The 17,286-nt window shown below is 33.0% G+C and overlaps 2 protein-coding genes and 1 long non-coding RNA gene across 3 annotated transcripts; 1 reads left to right on the top strand and 2 right to left on the bottom strand.

Moving 5' to 3' along the window:
• The first annotated feature begins 248 nt into the window (after positions 1-248).
• Positions 249-3,965, top strand: LOC105138591 (uncharacterized). Its single transcript, XM_011044720.1, has 4 exons — positions 249-443; positions 542-659; positions 915-1,211; positions 3,563-3,965. The coding sequence occupies exons 1-4, from the start codon at positions 352-354 to the stop codon at positions 3,677-3,679; spliced, it is 624 nt and encodes a 207-aa protein (XP_011043022.1). The 5' UTR covers positions 249-351; the 3' UTR covers positions 3,680-3,965.
• LOC105138590 (uncharacterized) lies at positions 2,655-3,556 on the bottom strand. Its single transcript, XR_844813.1, has 2 exons — positions 2,782-3,556; positions 2,655-2,732 (listed from the first exon to the last, which is right to left on the bottom strand). It is a non-coding gene; the product is annotated as an uncharacterized LOC105138590 (long non-coding RNA).
• Positions 3,966-4,258: 293 nt separating the features above from the next.
• Positions 4,259-7,684, bottom strand: LOC105138589 (serine/threonine-protein phosphatase PP2A catalytic subunit). The gene is made up of 7 exons (XM_011044719.1): positions 7,212-7,684; positions 6,639-6,753; positions 5,646-5,754; positions 5,483-5,560; positions 4,820-5,011; positions 4,558-4,727; positions 4,259-4,465 (listed from the first exon to the last, which is right to left on the bottom strand). The coding sequence occupies exons 1-7, from the start codon at positions 7,465-7,467 to the stop codon at positions 4,462-4,464; spliced, it is 924 nt and encodes a 307-aa protein (XP_011043021.1). The 5' UTR covers positions 7,468-7,684; the 3' UTR covers positions 4,259-4,461.
• Positions 7,685-17,286: the final 9,602 nt, after the last annotated feature.

Raw genomic sequence — 17,286 nt, 5'->3', positions numbered from 1 at the left:
AATTAAAATATTAAAAAAATCAAATAAAATGAAACATAAATTTTGTAGAGGACAATGAATAGGATGATATTTCATAATTTAAGATGAAAAATGAAATTACATATTTAAAACCTAAATGAAAGTGATAAGTAATTTTCTATAATAAAGAAATATTAGAAAATTATTAATTAAACTGATCCGAAGATAAATTCACGTAGAATTAAAAAAAGAAAATTATTAATTAATCTACTAATCAATAAAAAAAAAAGAGAGAAAAGCCCAAAAATATTTTTAATCAGCAAAGCGAGGGTGGTGGAGGAAGAAAAATCAGTAGAAATTAAAAAGAAAAAAAGCAGTAGGAAGAAGAAAACGATGGGAAGTTGGGATTCAGCACCAGCGGCGATCCTTGCAGTATGGGCGCTGCTTTCTTCCATTCACGCGTTGGACATAGATTACACGACTGAGTGAGCACAAATCTCTCTCTCTCTCTCTCTCAGATTCATTCTGTTTAAGCATGTATTTTTATGAAATTAAAATTGAATAATTATAAAATTTGGAGCAGAAACGGAGGTTTAGGGCGTAGAGTATTACTTAGTTTCAAAGAAACACCTCACGGCACTAACCTGACCTTCGATTGCTCTCCTTCGGGTCCCTGTGTTCCCTGCGCCTACTCTGAGAAGGTTTATTAACATTCTCCTTTTTTAATTTTCTTTTCTTTTTCTAATGATAATATTAATAATAATTTATTGAATTTTGTCACTTATTTTGGTATAATAATTGCGGTATTTAATTTCTTAATTTGTTTCCCAATTATTAAATTCCTTCAATTTGTTTATAATAATAATAATAATAATAATAATAATAATCACCACCACCACCACCATGTTGTTAAGATTTGAGGATTTGGTGGTATCTTGCTTTTCTTGTTTTGGTAGAGTGATGAAAAATATCGATGCAGCGAGACTGGCCACCGAATCCCTTTCAAATGTATTGAAATTAATCATGATACAGAGAATGAAAAGGGGAAGCAGCATTCTCCAAATGGTCGATCTGCTGTTGAAATCTCTGATGATGCGAATCCTCATGTAATGTTGCAAGAGACCACCGCCTCAAATGAGGGTAGAACTTTACTGGATGATTCGTCTACAGCCAAGGGTGGATCACAGGCTTATATCACTTACAGAAGCTGTATATCAGTTAATTCAGAGAAATTGTCAGTAATTGGTTTTGAGGTATGTCTGTGTCTTTTTAAATATCCTTCTTCTTTGTTGTTTATGTAATTGTGGCATGTGATAATTGAATCGTTGTTTTTTATCATTATATAGCAATTTAAGTGATGTTAGGTAAGAAATATAGATGATTTACAAAAGGCTTTGGTACTAAATTCATGTAGGACAACTTTAGATGCATGTCCCCTAGAGGATTTGTCGCGAGTTATGGTTGATATATGCAAATTTGGATATTAATAGTGCTATCAATGGTAATCCAATGCTATTGTAACAATAAAGTAGGAGAAGAAGAAAATAATGCTTGGAGAAAAGAAAAGAGAAAGAACACTCAAGGTTGCAGTTCTGAAGCTAAACCAAATACTTGTAACTCCATTATCAAAGTTCTTTGATTATACAATATAGGAGCTCCTGTTATATGCACCAAAGCACTAGTAGTCCAGAATTTAACAGGATATTGGAATTCAAATAAGAAAAGCTCATGGGCCTGGTTGTTTGGTTTTATATTTTCCACCACTCAAAGAAGGTTTAAGTACTGTTACTTGGAGTCTAGACGACATTCTTGGCCATCTAAAACTTTTAAGATAGGCAAATGCTGTACCCTCTACTGTATAACTTTAATGTTTTTACTTTACCCCCCAGATGGATGAAAATCATCAAAGACCTAAAACAAAGGTGAAAATCAATGTCCGCCCCTGCTTTCTTATCATTGAAAGCCTTGGCAGCAACAGGTCTCCACGAACAATTGACCAAACTTGTGACATGCTTTCTTTAAACTTTAAGTTTTTTAAGTCTTTGTTTAGTGTGTACCGTATTTAAGTTGCAGAACACAAACTTAAACAAAAAGGTACCAACAACAACAAATACATAATAGAATTCATTGAATTAATATTATAGTTGTCAAATAAACTATTATTCCTAAATGGTGTTAAGATTCCTAAGTAGACTACATTTACAAGGAAAACATGACTTCCATCTGAAGTGTCAGGATCTGTGATAATCATATCATCTACGTACAACAAAAGAATAACCAGTTCACTAGAACAGTGACATGCAAAAAGAGCAGAATCATGTGGGCTAGAAGAAAACCCATTCCTAGTAACTGCAGACTGATAACATTCATACCAGGCATGAGGAGACTTGCCCATACCTGGCTGGTAGTCCACATAAAAGGCAATTTCCAATACATTTCAGAATGCTTCGAATGTGAACCCGATAGAGTGGACTTCTAGAGTAGTAAAGCAACGACTAACGCCCCCTTCCTTAAAAGGCAAGAGAAGGAAAAAAAACAAGAAACTAGAAATGTTGCTAAGATTCCTAAATTTCTTAACTAGACTAGATTTACAAGGAGAACTAAAACATAGACAAATAAAAAATCAAATTAAGAAATTTATGTATCTCTTTTCCCTTGGCTGCATCACAGTGATCCTTTGACCGTTCACTGTTTTGCCTCAATCCTTTAATTGCAAGAATGATGTAGATTGAAAATTCAAGAGGTTTGCTACTTGTTTGCTAAATTTCTGTCTCCTTTGTTCGTCATACTTTTATGTCCTGGGTACCACAATTTTTATTTCACTTAAACTGAGTTGAACGTGCATTTATCATAAGACTGATGCTGTTCATCCTCCTGAATTTTATGACTAATAAGAAGAATGATTAAATTCCAGATCTATATTTAATTGGTTCAATTTGTTGATATGCTGGTCAATATCGATTTAGATCCAAAGGTTTCAAACTCACTACCTTGAGAGTAGTCCCAGCCTTGCTGAGTGAGAATTAATTCGTCTAAGCCCTTAGGAGTTTGCTTGAGAAATTATTGCTAATGCTTATTGTTAATACTTAGTATTTTCTTCTGAAGTATAGTGGTGCATGTTCTAAGAGATTTGCTACTCAGTTAGCACTGCAGTCAGAATTTTGTCCGGGGAATGTTGAGCCTCAAAATGGGAGTCTTGAGGTTTTGGGTAGTTAGGTTCTGTATGGGCAATGCTTCAATTCCTACTCTGAAGAAAGAAATGTCTTCTGATTTTTATATATTAGTAAGTTCAATGATTTTTTTAAAAAAGTTCAGAAAGAAAATATATAGATATTTCTTCTTTGTATGGCATGCATACCATGTCTTTCTATCTGAGAATGGCAGTGAATGAAAAGTACAAAGTGTGCTCGAGAGAATCAACTTTCTGAATAGATTCAAGGGGGTCCATATTTGAATGGAATGTTATGAGCCACAGCTTCATTGTCTAGTTTCTTTCGCTTTTGTGTTTATTGTGTGAAAATTGGCAAGAAGAATTGCAAGCACTCTGCTTATGTAGTATTCTAATGTTAGCCTTCGTTCTTATGGTCTGAATCACTTTGGACAGGGGATTATTTTGTGTTTGTTACTCGCAAGTGGTTCAGTAGTGTACTTCCGAAGAAAGCAGACTGCTATTGTGGTGGCCGGAGCTGGAGGGGGAAGGATCCAGATGAACAGATTTTAACCCTGAAATTTTCTCGAGTTTCACGGTTTCCTCCTCCACATCAAACCAGTTTTTAATGATATCTGAGGTTCAGAAGCTATTAGATTTTCATGTAGAAAAGGGTCAAGTGTTTATCATTTGCAGTTTTTTGCTCTAAAAATGTTTTGTAGTGTAATATTTTTCTGATTTGTAACCTCAACAAAGCCTATGAATCATCGAGTAAAAGCTATGAAAGTTCGTTAGATGGTAAGAATGGCAGGGGTTCCTGATATATCGTGACAGCATTAATGACTCGTGCTCTCTTTAATGGCATCTGTCCCATCATCCCTTGGACCAGGATTGTATTTATTTATACATGTATGCACCTGCTGTTGAAAGTGAACAAGGACTGCGTCGAGCACGAGCCAATCTTGTTGGAACATTACTGTGTAGCTACTGGCCCGCTCTCGACCCTTTTCAAAGTAACTGCTATGGGTTATGCAGCATTCCCTGTTTCTTTTTTTGAACGAAAGCCATGCAACATGTTCTAGGCTTAAGCATCTCTTTTGCCTCTGGTTTTGTTTATAAATCATAATAAATAAAGAAAGCAACATGCATTTCGCTCACAAAAAATACCTGCACTCTAACTTGAATTTGTAAAATTACAGAACAAGATATACCATGTTATTGCTGCTTTCTTCTTCTGAGAATATACAAGACTTGAGGCCATTCATGCCTTAACAGTCTTTCAATGACTTGAGCATATCAACATCGTCGCAGCAGCAGCACAAACTCCAACTAAAGAATGATGTTGTCGATCAACCTCACCTTAAACAGCAAAAAGCTCCTTTTAAGACACATCTACAGTGATACAGCAACAAACAAGGATTCCAAACAGCTGGCAGGAATATGAAAATTACAAAAAATAATCAGGGGTCTTGCGAGTGGTGTCGGGTTCAATCTGCCGGGGTGCTGGGTCAAATTGAAGGAAATTCTGGTCCATGTTCTCTCCAATCTCTAGAATTGCAGCCATGTTACCACAGCGGTAGCAATAGTTTGGGGCACTAAATACAGTAACCACATTCTTTTCCTGAAGTAAAAATGAAAGACATTGATTTAATAAGTATAGAAAAAAAGCACATGGAAAGAAGAAACAAAGTTGTCTTGTCCAGGTTTAGTCACCTGACACCAATTGTACCCTTCCATGACAAGCTGGTGTGCCCGTGAAATTAAAGTGAGTCCATTGGTATGGTTGAACTGATGAGCTATATCCTGTCCAAATGTATATCCGGCACCACGAGGAGATATTCCCCACCCACAACGATCATCTGGATCTGACCACAAGAGATCACACATCGGCCCTTCATGTGGAACCTACTTGTGCAGAGAATGACAAAGATGTGATTGTTTAACCAAAATCAAGAGAAGAATACTTTAATCTTGCAAAGTTAAAAAGCTGCTGGCAATGCACTGAACAATGCACAAGTGTATAGCCCTAGAAAGAAGAAATGGCTAACACGATAGAATTGCAGTGCAATAGAGTAGAGAAGGGAATGCTGCTATCATTATTTTAATCCTTGACCAGAAAAGAAAATGCTGAAAATTAGCAAATGTCATAGATATAACCAAGTTTTAGATGTAATAATAATTTTTATCATAGTTACTTTCCATGAATCCAAAAAACACTTGCATGAAAGCTCCTATAACAGAGACAAGGCCATCATGCTGGCTTCTATTGCCTTCAATTACTAACTGATTAGCACACCATAACCATTAAAAACTTGAAGTTCATATTCCAGTCTTGATAATGTGAGAATTTGAAGAATGTGAAGCAGCTACCCATACCTCTTGTGTACGGTCTAAAGCTCGGATGTTATCTAACGTATCAAGAGATGGTGAAAGTCCTCCGTGCAAACAGAAGATCTACAACAAGAGATAGAAGCTGTAAGAAAGAAGCTGGCAATTGATTACATGCAGCAAAAATCAAGAAAACACTTGTGACTCAAACCTGGCTCTCAATGAGGGCTGTAAGGGGTAGATAATCAAAAAGGTCAGTGAAATACTTCCAGACATTAGCATTTCCATATTTTCTCAAGCACTCATCATAAAAACCATACCTGAAAACAAATAGAAACAAAGCACATCAGCAATCAAAGTGAGATAACAGAATGATTACCAGCATGTGTTTGCATATGCAAGTGCAGGTACGCCTGCATGTGAGAGAGAGAGAGAGAGAGAGAGGCGGCAATAGAACATTCTTAGAACTAAGTTTAGCCTATGAGGCTATGAGCTAGCTAAGATGTTCTTTTGGAAGGGAAAAAACAAGTGGGTTTAATGTCTATAGTGCAAAGAATAGGTCTCAGACTATTAGAAATATTAGCAGCATATACTTTTGGAAGGGAGTACATGTGAACTTAAAGTTTGCTGAGTATGGTGGAGAAGAGACCACCGCAAAGGCTTCATCACTTAGTTGATTGTTGAGTAGCAAGTCCCCAGGATATCATCAAATGACATAATAAACCATTGCAACGACATTTAGCATCTGAAAAACAAATCAGTCATCATCCTAGATCTGTGTAGCCTGCCTTATGACTTGAGATAAGAAAACTGATTTGCATCAAGATTCCAAATATAGGTGGATTCATAGCGTTTCCTTTTGAGTCAAGGAACACAATAGAGTACTATGAGGAGGAGTTAACTAAACTCACAAGGCCAGGTACTCTGAGAAGTAAGGGGTCTCCATTATAGAGTATTGCATCTTTTGATCAGAGCAGCCAATAACACAATAATCTGTGCAGATATTTTATATTTACTACTGTATCATTATGACAGGCACTTCAAGAAAAACAAAAAATCTAACAAAGAAAGACAGAAATTAAAGAAATATTCTCTTACTGAGGAATCATACAAAAATGGCTCATTGTGCTCTTTGAGCAGTATCAGAACTCATATTACTCAATCATAGGCAAGCTTCCATCAAGGAAGAAAAACAAAATCTTACACTTGAGTAATCTGCCTGCTCTCATGGTTTCCTCTAAGAATTGTAATTCTATCTCTATAACGAACTTTCAAGGCCACTAAGAGCGTGACCGTCTCCACTGAATAGTACCCACGATCTGCATTGATGTAACTGACGATATTAGAAAATGATAGTGTTGTAAGTGTAAAACATTAAAAGAATGCCAGAAATCATTCCCATTCAACATCCCATAAAAAGAAAATCTTAACAACGGAAGTAATAGATATTAAAAAACCCAAAACCTAACCACATATATAATGTGCAATGGTCAGTACTTCTATCATAAATTAATCATATCCCTAGCTCCATCAGCGGAAATTCAGCCCCGCCCGGATTTCGACCAAGCACACAACTTAGTTAACACAAATGCAAATGAAATTCAAGTCCTAACAGTCAAAATTTGCAGCTCAATCAGAAATGCATTCAATTTTGTTATCAGCAACACACACACACACACACAGAGACCCAACAAAGAGATAATCGGTATCAATTAAAAATAGCCGTAAATCAATTTTAATAACATAAAAGAAAGAAAAAAAAGGAAGAGAGACTGACCTACGTAATCTCCCATGAAGAGATAATTGGTATCAGGTGCATTCCCTCCTATCCTAAAGAGCTCGATGAGATCGTAGAACTGGCCGTGAATATCGCCACAAACGGTGACCGGACATTTCACAGGCTGCACGTTCCACTCCTCCACCAGAATCGCCCTCGCCTGATCGCACAGCGTCTTCACCTCCGCCTCTCCCAAAGGCTTGCACTCCATCAGCTGCTCGATCTGACGGTCCAGATCCCCGTGCGACGACGGCATCCTCTCTCTCTCTCTCAATCTTAATAACTAATATTTTTACAACAATAATAATAATAATAGTAACACTAATAGTAATAATAATAATTTCTTTAAAGTTTGGATGGATTTTTGATAGGGTTTCTAAAATAGAGTGGAGAGTAGCCTCTCTGTCCTTTATTTTCTCTTCTCCGTGAGCCGTGAGTTATGAGAATAATTATTTAAAAAAAAATAAAAAAAAATTACTAATAAATTAATAATAATTCTTATTGTTATTGGAAAATTAAAAGAAAGAAAGAGGCAGCAGCAGCAGCAAGAAAGAAACGGGAGAGGAGATCTGAAATGCAAATGAAATGAAAGTGAAATGCAAATGAAATTGGAGATTTTTCTTTCTTTTTCCTAGTTTGTCAAGGAAATAAATTATTTTGTAAGCAATGAGAAACTTGTTTTATCCGGTGCTCCGCCGAGTCAAAATCACAAGGGCAGACACGTGTCGGTAAAGCTCCTCCTTTTTGAATCACCACCAACTACCATTAGGAGTACGACGGAGAGGGGTGCTGCAATTATTTAATTTAATTAAAGGAGGCTTTGCACGTGGACTGCTTTTGTGGCCTTGTTCTTGATGAGTTTTAAGTTTTAACGAGGCAAGGTTTTTATTTATTTATTCGGTCAAAAAGAATGTCACAAAAATAAACTATGTAATATATATAGTTTATGTCCGTGGATTTGAATCTGAACAAGTCTTATAAATTTGATTAAATTTCTTTCTAGGAATCATCTAATATAATTTTGACTTTGGATTTTAATGTACTAATTTAATTATAATTTGACTAAACTTCAATATAATACTTAAATTAGAAATTATCATATTAAACCATCTAAAAAAAATACTTAATAGATCATTATTAGTTATATAAGAGAACCAATTCTGTGTAAAACTACTTGATTTGAAAAGAGTATTTAAATTATAATAATCATCACTTAAAGATTTATTGATAAATACTATATATATTATCTTACCTAGAAAAACTTATACTTGTCAAAACTAAAAAGACTTCAACCGATTTTTCTCCTATATGCATTATAGAATATATCTCAATAATAAAATGTAAATTAAACTCTATATCTAATTAATAAATATACTACAATATTAACATAATTCCTAATAAATAGATTAATTTTCTTATATTATATTTTTATTTATACATCACATAAAATCTTAAATATTATAAAATAAGTTGCTTAAATCACACTACTCTCTATATGGACCTTATTAGAATTTTATTTTGACTAGTAGAATTCTAGAAAATATTAAAAACAGGTTACCAAAAGCCATTTATTGAAACATAATAAATAATTAAAATTCATAAACTTCAACAAATATTTTAATCGAAGTTTTTTTTTATAAGAGATTCTTGATTATTTTCTTAAAAAAAATTTAAACTTCTTTAGAGAATAATTATACATTTTAACATGCTCTACTAATATTTAAAATAACTTCCTAAAATTTGTTTCAATATCTTATATATTTGTTTTTTTATGTTAAAAAAATCAACTTTTTGACATGAATTTTTTTTGTAAAAACTATAATACTAATTTTATTTTGTTTAAGAACATTATATCTAAATACTAATTTCTCTCATATTACTATACATGCTATTATCATGTTTTCAGTGAATGGTTTTAAAATTAGGGTTTTATGTTATTTATAACTTAATTAGATTGATATGTAAAGCCAAGCTAATTTTTTCAATGTAAAAAAAATAAAAATGATCAGGTGACACTATTGTTTTTAAATAAGACAAATCCAAGACTTAGATTATTGGCTCGATTAGATTTAAAAAACTCAATTAAATCAATAATAAAATTAAAAAAACATGAGTGACAGTAAATAAAGCAAAATAAATAAATTACAATGATTAATTAAAAAATCTTGCCAATACTATGAAAACATATTCCCCTAATATTCTTAAAATATTTTCATGATTTTATTTAATAATAAAATAAAAATCAAATGAGAATGAAATAACTTTAGAGGAAGAAATAAAATTGAATCCTAACTCCAAACAAATCAAATATTAAAGGATGAAATTCAAAAATAATAAATAAAAAAAAACTTATCCAAGTCCACCTAAGTCAGCCATGCAAATACACGATATGATCGTGAAACTGAGATAATCATTTAAAAAACAAATTGAATAAAAATAAAAAGCTTAATTCTCAAACCAACCTAAAGGAAAAAAAAAAAAGATCGAAGTCAATTTGGTAAAACATCTAAACTTGCAACTTGGAACTTAAGATTGGGATAACCCTATCATAACCCAAATTTAGGTCCCAAAAATTATTTTATATTTTTCCATTTTATTTAAAAATCCAAAAGCAAAATCATAAATTCAAAATCCAAAAATATTTTTGAGACACAAATAGATTAGTTTTTAAGTTACAACATGTCAAAACACGAGAAACATAATCCAATTGGAATATTGTTGACAATATAGGATAAAGGACACAATTGAAAAAAAAATATTGAAAGTCAATTTGACCAAAATTTAAAGAATTAATTAAGTTCAAGGACTTAATTAAACTTCTAATAGGTTTAAATGACTTAATTGAAGAAAATAAAGTTTGAAAGTCAATTTGATCAAAATTGAAAAAATTAATTAGATTCAATGACATAATTAAACTTTTAATGAGTTTAAATGACTTAATTAAAGAAAAAAATAAGTTTGCAAGTAAATTTGTTCAAACTTTGAAGAAATAATTAAGTTTAAAGATTTAATTAAACTTTTAATGGGTTCAATTGACTTAACTAAGGACTTAATTTAATCAAAAATAAGTTTTCAAGTCATTTGGACAAAATTGAAAAAATTAATTAGGTTTAATGATTCAAACCTCTTGATCTCACAATCAAGTAACCCACATACAAACGATTCAACTCTTGAAAAGCTAAGTAAATAAAGTTTGATAGGAGAGTGATACAAATATAACTTATACGTAGGCACCGACATGATTGGAATTGACCCCTACCCAACAAATAATAATTCATGAATGAGAAGTATATTGGATTAACACCACAAAGTTAGTTACACTTCAATAAGTTGTTTTTAGTCCTTTAGAGAACCAAGAAAGAGAATATATTGACACGACTAAAAGATTGATCTCTTCTCCTAAGTGCAGGAGTGTCGAAATAATAAATAACCCGGTAAGACCGGGGTCAAACCACAAGGAGGTTAATTGTATAAATTATAAATAACAATAATACAATAACAATAACAACAACAATAATAATAACAATAACAACGACAACAATAATAACAATAACAATAATAATAATAATAATAATAATAGTAATAGTAGTAGTGGTGATAGTAGTAATAAAGAAAAAGAAGGAGAAGAAGAAAAAGAAGAAGATGAGAACTTTGAGATGGGATATTAATGTAAGGATTAAACAATAATAATAACAAATGTCAAGGTTAGAGAATCCACTAATAGTATGTCAAACAAGTATAGTATAAACTCTTATTATTCAATTAGAAACCACATACAAAGGAGGTTTCAATCAGATTATAAATTGTTAACATGATTACATTAGTCATCTTATTCGATTAATGCTAATACTTGTAAATCAATCAGATTATATATTGTTAACATGATTACATTAGTCATCTTATTCAATTAATGCTAATACTTGTAAATTTCGTCAAGCATTCATGATTATAAGTTATGTTAACAACAAATCAAGTTTCTTTCATAGCTCAGGTGTCGGTTATACCATACATTATGGGCTATGAAAGTGCCAAGCATTTGTTGTACCAAGTGTTATACAACATAAATCAAGATTAGTTATTTAACAAGCAAAGTATTAAAGAGTTAACAAGATAACAAATATAAAACATGTTAGTATCAAACATTAAAGTCCATATTAAGTTTACATTATACTTATTCTTACACCATTAGTGTAACCTTTTCACCTTGACATAATAAACTTAACTAAACATAATGAAAGAAAGAAAAATAAATAAACAAAATAAGAACATAAATAAGATAAGAGTTAACTAAGTAAATGAAAGAAAATGAAAGGCATAAACTTGATATTAATGAAAGCAAAGCATAAACATTACAAAAAATACAAAGAGAGAAAGCAAGAGCATCTTGATCTGGAAACCAAGATGCTTAAATGCATGGCAAATGCCTCCTTTTATAGGCCAAAATTGAAAACTATTGATTTGATGACTAATTGATAAGTGGGTGACCAACTCTTGACTTGGTGACAATTCATATCTTCTCTTGTCTGCCCAAAACGTCATTGATAACGTCAAAACTAGAACCACTTCAAACATGAAAGTTGTAGGAAATTGTCTCAGCTTTCTTGTGTAAAAAATTCAGATCATTTAGACTTCTACAACTTCAGATATGGGCTAAACACTAAACAATGATCGGGCTGGAGGACAAATTCGGACCTCTTTGTTGTTGCTCCAATTTGAACTTGAAAATGGCCTTTTTAGATCTTGGGCTCCTATGAAAGTTGTAGGCCTATTTCTTACCTTTCCATTCATATAAAGTAGACCTAAATCTGAGATCTACAGCTCCAGATATAACTCAATTATCAAATAGTGTTCCGGTTTGGACTGCACTGACATCTCTTTTCTAAGTTTGGCCATCTCTTTGTCCTTTCAATTTTAGTTCTCAAATTCATCAATCAATCCTTTCATTTATGTGATAGGCCTGCATTTAAAATGAACATTTACCATAAATTAAAGGTATCTTATATTATTATATATATTATTATAAAACATGCTTATGTTAAGGAGTTATTGATACTTCAAGTGCAAAAATAATGACATAAAATCTTGATAAAAATACACTTTTAAGTATTAATCATTAGAAGATATAGGAAAACCATGGGTTAAGGACAAAGGGCATGATCAAACCATCTTTTTGGATGAGTACTTTGCTTCGGTACCAGGAGTATGACAAATGAAATGAACTCTATATTGACTGCTTAGTACTATACTCGGAAAGAAGACTCACTCATTGTGCTTTCATTTCATGATAAAGTGGCTGAGAAAAGACCTTATTTTGTGTTGAAGCAAGAGGCATAAGGAATTCTAGGAAGAGCACCAAAAAAAAGCTCACTCAGTAGTGCGGTCTCATCGAGTTGGAGAGGAAGCATCAATTAGCGCATAGGGAATCCGGTGATGGAAAAAGTGCTTAACAACAACTCCTGGTTAAATCGATAGGCCGAAAGCTGATTTAGACAAAAATATTTTTGGTTAGGAGGGATACATGTCCCCGTCCCAACAGAGTGATTGATGGAATCGAACAGATTCGGTTGGGTCGACCTTCTATATTACCTAGTTGCCCATCTATCCCTCGTTTGGGGCCACTACCCCCAGTTAAAAGTTTCAGCCGGTCTGGCTAGAGCAATGAGGAGAGTTAGAGTGGGGTCTTTCCTTGCGCCCAACGCATATCACTATTATGAGGCGGTAGCTAGTGATGCACGATAAGAACATCTTTTATCCCACCTATTATATCATATACATTAGTTAATCCCATCCCGAATCTAGCTCACCCGACTCCTCTTTTTATCATTCCCATCCTAAAAACCCCATTCTTTTTAGATCGAACATAATACCATCCTTCACAACTCATACGTCAACTAAACTACATCCATCCTGGAATAAGTAAGGTCTAAAGGCGCTTCCTTCCTTCGATCGCCTTGGGTCAAAAGCAAGCTTCAAGACAGGATTGAAAGCACTAAGTTGAAAAGAAAGGAGCAAGTGCGACTTTTTGTCTCCCTGTTTGTTGCCTGGATATCGGGGGTGCTTGCAGCTAGTACGAAGTTGTTCTGGCTTTAGAACTGAGACCAGAGGTGCTTGCAAATCGGAGGTCACGATAGCTTGCTTGCTAAGGTACGAACTAGTGCTGGTAAATGAACGAACCTGTGAATTCTCATGGCAGGCATTCTTGAGGTCTTTGGTCTAGTGAAAACCTTCTTTCTTGAAAGCTATAGTGGCTCAGGCTAGAGTTATCAATGTTACGTTGAATGATTTTTGTCGTTACTCGGGTATTAATGTCCAAAAGGCAAAGGTTTTTATCTCTCTGAAGAGACGCCTCACTCAAAAATAGCTTTTACCCTAGGGAAATATTTGGGAGTCCATTTTGTTACAAGTAGAGTTACAAAACACATGTTTGAAGATGTTCTTTCCAAGATCAGGAATCATCTTTCAGCAAAAACTCTTGCCCTTTTGAAGCTGCTTTCCTCCTTTCCTCCACTATTATTCAATTCTCGATGATTTGAGAGTTTAGATATTTTTATTAATGATATTGATCTAATTCGATATCATCGAGATGGAATTCATCCCATTGAATTTAGAGGTGAAAGATTTATCATCTCTTATGGGAAGTTCACTCTCCAGTTCTATTCCTTTAGATGAGATGACGGTAAGCAATCAATAGAGAGCAAGGGATGCTAGCACTCTTCTACTTATATTCCTTGCTTCAGTTGGTTCAAGAAGCTTTGACATCGAGACGCATTATGATAGTTATAGCTAGGCCAAGTGGGATTCTCTATCGGATGGTTATTCATCAAATGGATCCTTTACCCCTTACCTTAGTAGCTGGGGAGGCAGGCCCTTAGCTTCAACTAGTTCAGTTTGAGTTCAGGAGTAGTTGCATTGCTAGTAGGCAGAAAATCAGTAGTGTGTTAGCTTATTTGTTCATTTTCAAACAACCCTTGTTTGTGCTCCTTTATCTTTCTAAGCCGCTCTCGCTAGCAGGGAATCTAGTTCAGCAAGGTCCATACCTCCATACCATAGGGTAGGGTGAGCTCGTTTTTCATCTATATTGACTTCTTCACCTAGCTCAGACACCAGCTTCAAAAGAAGGCTCTCGCATGTGGGCTAGCTATAGTTAAGGTTACAAGGGCAACCAACTAGCTTGAAAGGCCCTTTCGAATTGGATTGATAGGAAACAAGCAAGGGTGGTCATAGATCAGTAAGGCGCTTGAGATCAAGGATCTGGGAACTCTGAAGTACTTCCTAATATATATATATATCTGAAAAACAAAAAAAAATATTTTCTTGTGTGTTGCATATGGCCAATACCCTAACATATTTTGAATTTCTGTTAAAAAAAAACAAATATTTGAAGTTTAAAAGAAAATGTGTTTTAGCATGAATTTCTTAAACACAAAAAAAATTATTTTCTTACATTCTGGATTTTACAACATGCTTGTAAAACTTTAAAGAGTGCTGGTCAATATTTCAAAAAATACAAAAATCTTATTTTTTAGAAAATTCATCTATTATTTACCATTAATATTTGGATAAAGAAATCCCAAAGGGATGTATATCCAAAATATTATTTACTATTATAAAGAAATCCCAAAGGGATGAATATCCAAAACATTATTGAGAATAACTTGTTATTATTCGTTGTTAATGTTTGGATAAAGAAATCTCATGTAGTTAATATCCAAAATATTTTATAAGAATAATAAGTCATCATACATCCTTGAAAGAAGCCTCGATTATAATTGAGGACATTTCAATTTTTGACTCCATGGTTTACGAGCCATGAAAGTATGAAATACTAAGGTAAAAAGAGGTTTTTAAAGCGCTCTGAATTTTTTTATATTTCTAAATTTTTGTTCCTTTTCCTTGTGATTTACGAGTCATAAACACTTGAAATACTAAGGGAAAAATAAACTTTTAAGCACATTGAATCTCCTTAAATTTTTATCTTACCTATCTCATAAATCATAGGTTATAAATTTAGTCTGAATCAAATACAGATTTCAAGGGATCTGCATTGGTTTTTCTTGGTACTTTATAGACATATATAAAAGTGTGTTCTACATTGACCAAAGGTTTTTTCTTTTTATACTTTGAGTCCAAGTTTGTTCACCATAGCAAACTTATCATAGAAAAACTGATAGGATTAGAAAACATCGATACTATAGCAATTATAAGGCAAACCAAATACCAAGCAACTAGTCCCTTGTCTTCGAATCTCTGAAAGACTAGTTAGGATTCTTAGTGACCATAATAGACTCCATTTTACACAATAAATAAAAAAAAAACCCAAAATCAATCGAGGGTCACCGCGATGCACTCTCTGCCATGAGGGTGCGATAAGATTACAACTTTGTTGAGGACTTTAGGACTAGGCTTGGTAATTTGTTTGCTTATTGCTTGACTGCTTTTTATGATTGCTTGTTTTAACTCGCAAGTGCACGAGTGTGCGATGTAGCAATTAACTCGGTAAGATCGAGGTCATATCCACAGAGAGCTAGATCTGGAAATTAAGCTAAGTAACAAAAAAAACTCAAGAGAAATTAAATTAACAATAACTTGGTTGAAAATAATTGATGGATTTGCTTTTAAAGATAAAAAAAAAATGTAAATAGATTTTAAATGACAAGAAAAAGTAAGTCTTGGTCCAAATCAATTTTAATGGTGATGTATTGGTGATTTCTTCAACATATATAAGATAACTCAACCTAATATCAACGATGGTGATATTAGATCGGAAGATATTACAATGAAGATTAGAAAGATGAAGATTGATTATTGCTTAAGAATGAACAAGTACTTTCATATTAAGTAAGACATTGAATCAAGCAATCTCTATACCAAAACTAAAGTTTGTGCATAAAAATTCAAGATTATAACATTACCTAAATGATTTCTAAAATTTCTTTACAATAATAAATCATTCATGAAAAAAATAAGAAGATAAACATTAAGATTCATTCATATCCTAAAGAACTCACCTCAATCACCATTATCCTTGATTTGGATCCAAGAAAGAGTTTAGCCAACCATGATTATATATAAGAACACTTCAATAAACATGAAAGAACTTGAATCCAACTGAAATAATAAGTTTTACAAACTAAAGAACCGAAATCTATAAAGAAGAACACAATACAATTTCAGAAAAAATTCGGACACAAATCTGACTCTAACTTTGGACAGCAATTCGACCCTCTTAGAAGCTTTTTTTCGAGAAGTCTATTAGAGACATATTTATAGGCAATTCTATCACCTTTCCAAATAATTAAAGAAAAGCTCATTTGGACACCTGAGTCAAAAGTTATGGGCAAAACACCGAAAGGTGTTCTGAAAAATCAAATCAAGACAGCTTTACAACTACTTTGGTGCACGTTTTTCTTCCTCATTTATGAGGTGTCTCCTTCTTCTTTTTGACCCAAAATAATGTTAAAATATCCCCTCCAACTTTCCATCCATGTGCTTGCCTTCTTGGATCAATGGATTACCTAAAATAAATCAATTGTTATATGTTGTGTGGACATGTAAGATCATGGATTGTGTTTGGGTTGATTTGGGGTTGATTTAGAGCTGATTTTGGGCTGATTTTGGGCTGAACTTGAGCATAAAATAAGTATACAAATGTACTTATTATTTGGGCTAAGATTGACATTGAAACCTTGAGTGTTTAATGGTTGAAGTTTGCACACAACATAAGGCAAGTTTGGGCTTGAAATAAATCATATGATATTCTTTTCTAGAATTGGAATAGAATTGATTTTTGGGACAAATTTGGAGCACTTATTTGAACCAAGATTTGCTTCAATCTTCAACTAAATGTTTGTTCAATTCTTTGTTCTGAATTCCGACGTTGAATTTTCTGAATTAATTCATTTAAGCTCCAAAAACCTATCGAAACATTAAAACAAACTTCATTACTAAAAAACACATCAATTATTATAAAAACAACCAAATAAAAATAATAAATACATATGTAAAATAAGAGACTTAATGACACTTTTGATGCACAATCACTTATGCTATGTATTATTGGTTTTTTTTCTTTTCT

This window comes from Populus euphratica, unplaced genomic scaffold (genome assembly GCF_000495115.2).
Source record: "Populus euphratica unplaced genomic scaffold, PopEup_1.0 scaffold79.1, whole genome shotgun sequence".
Classification (NCBI taxonomy): Eukaryota; Viridiplantae; Streptophyta; class Magnoliopsida; order Malpighiales; family Salicaceae; genus Populus; species Populus euphratica.
This window is presented reverse-complemented; position numbering and strand designations above follow the sequence as displayed.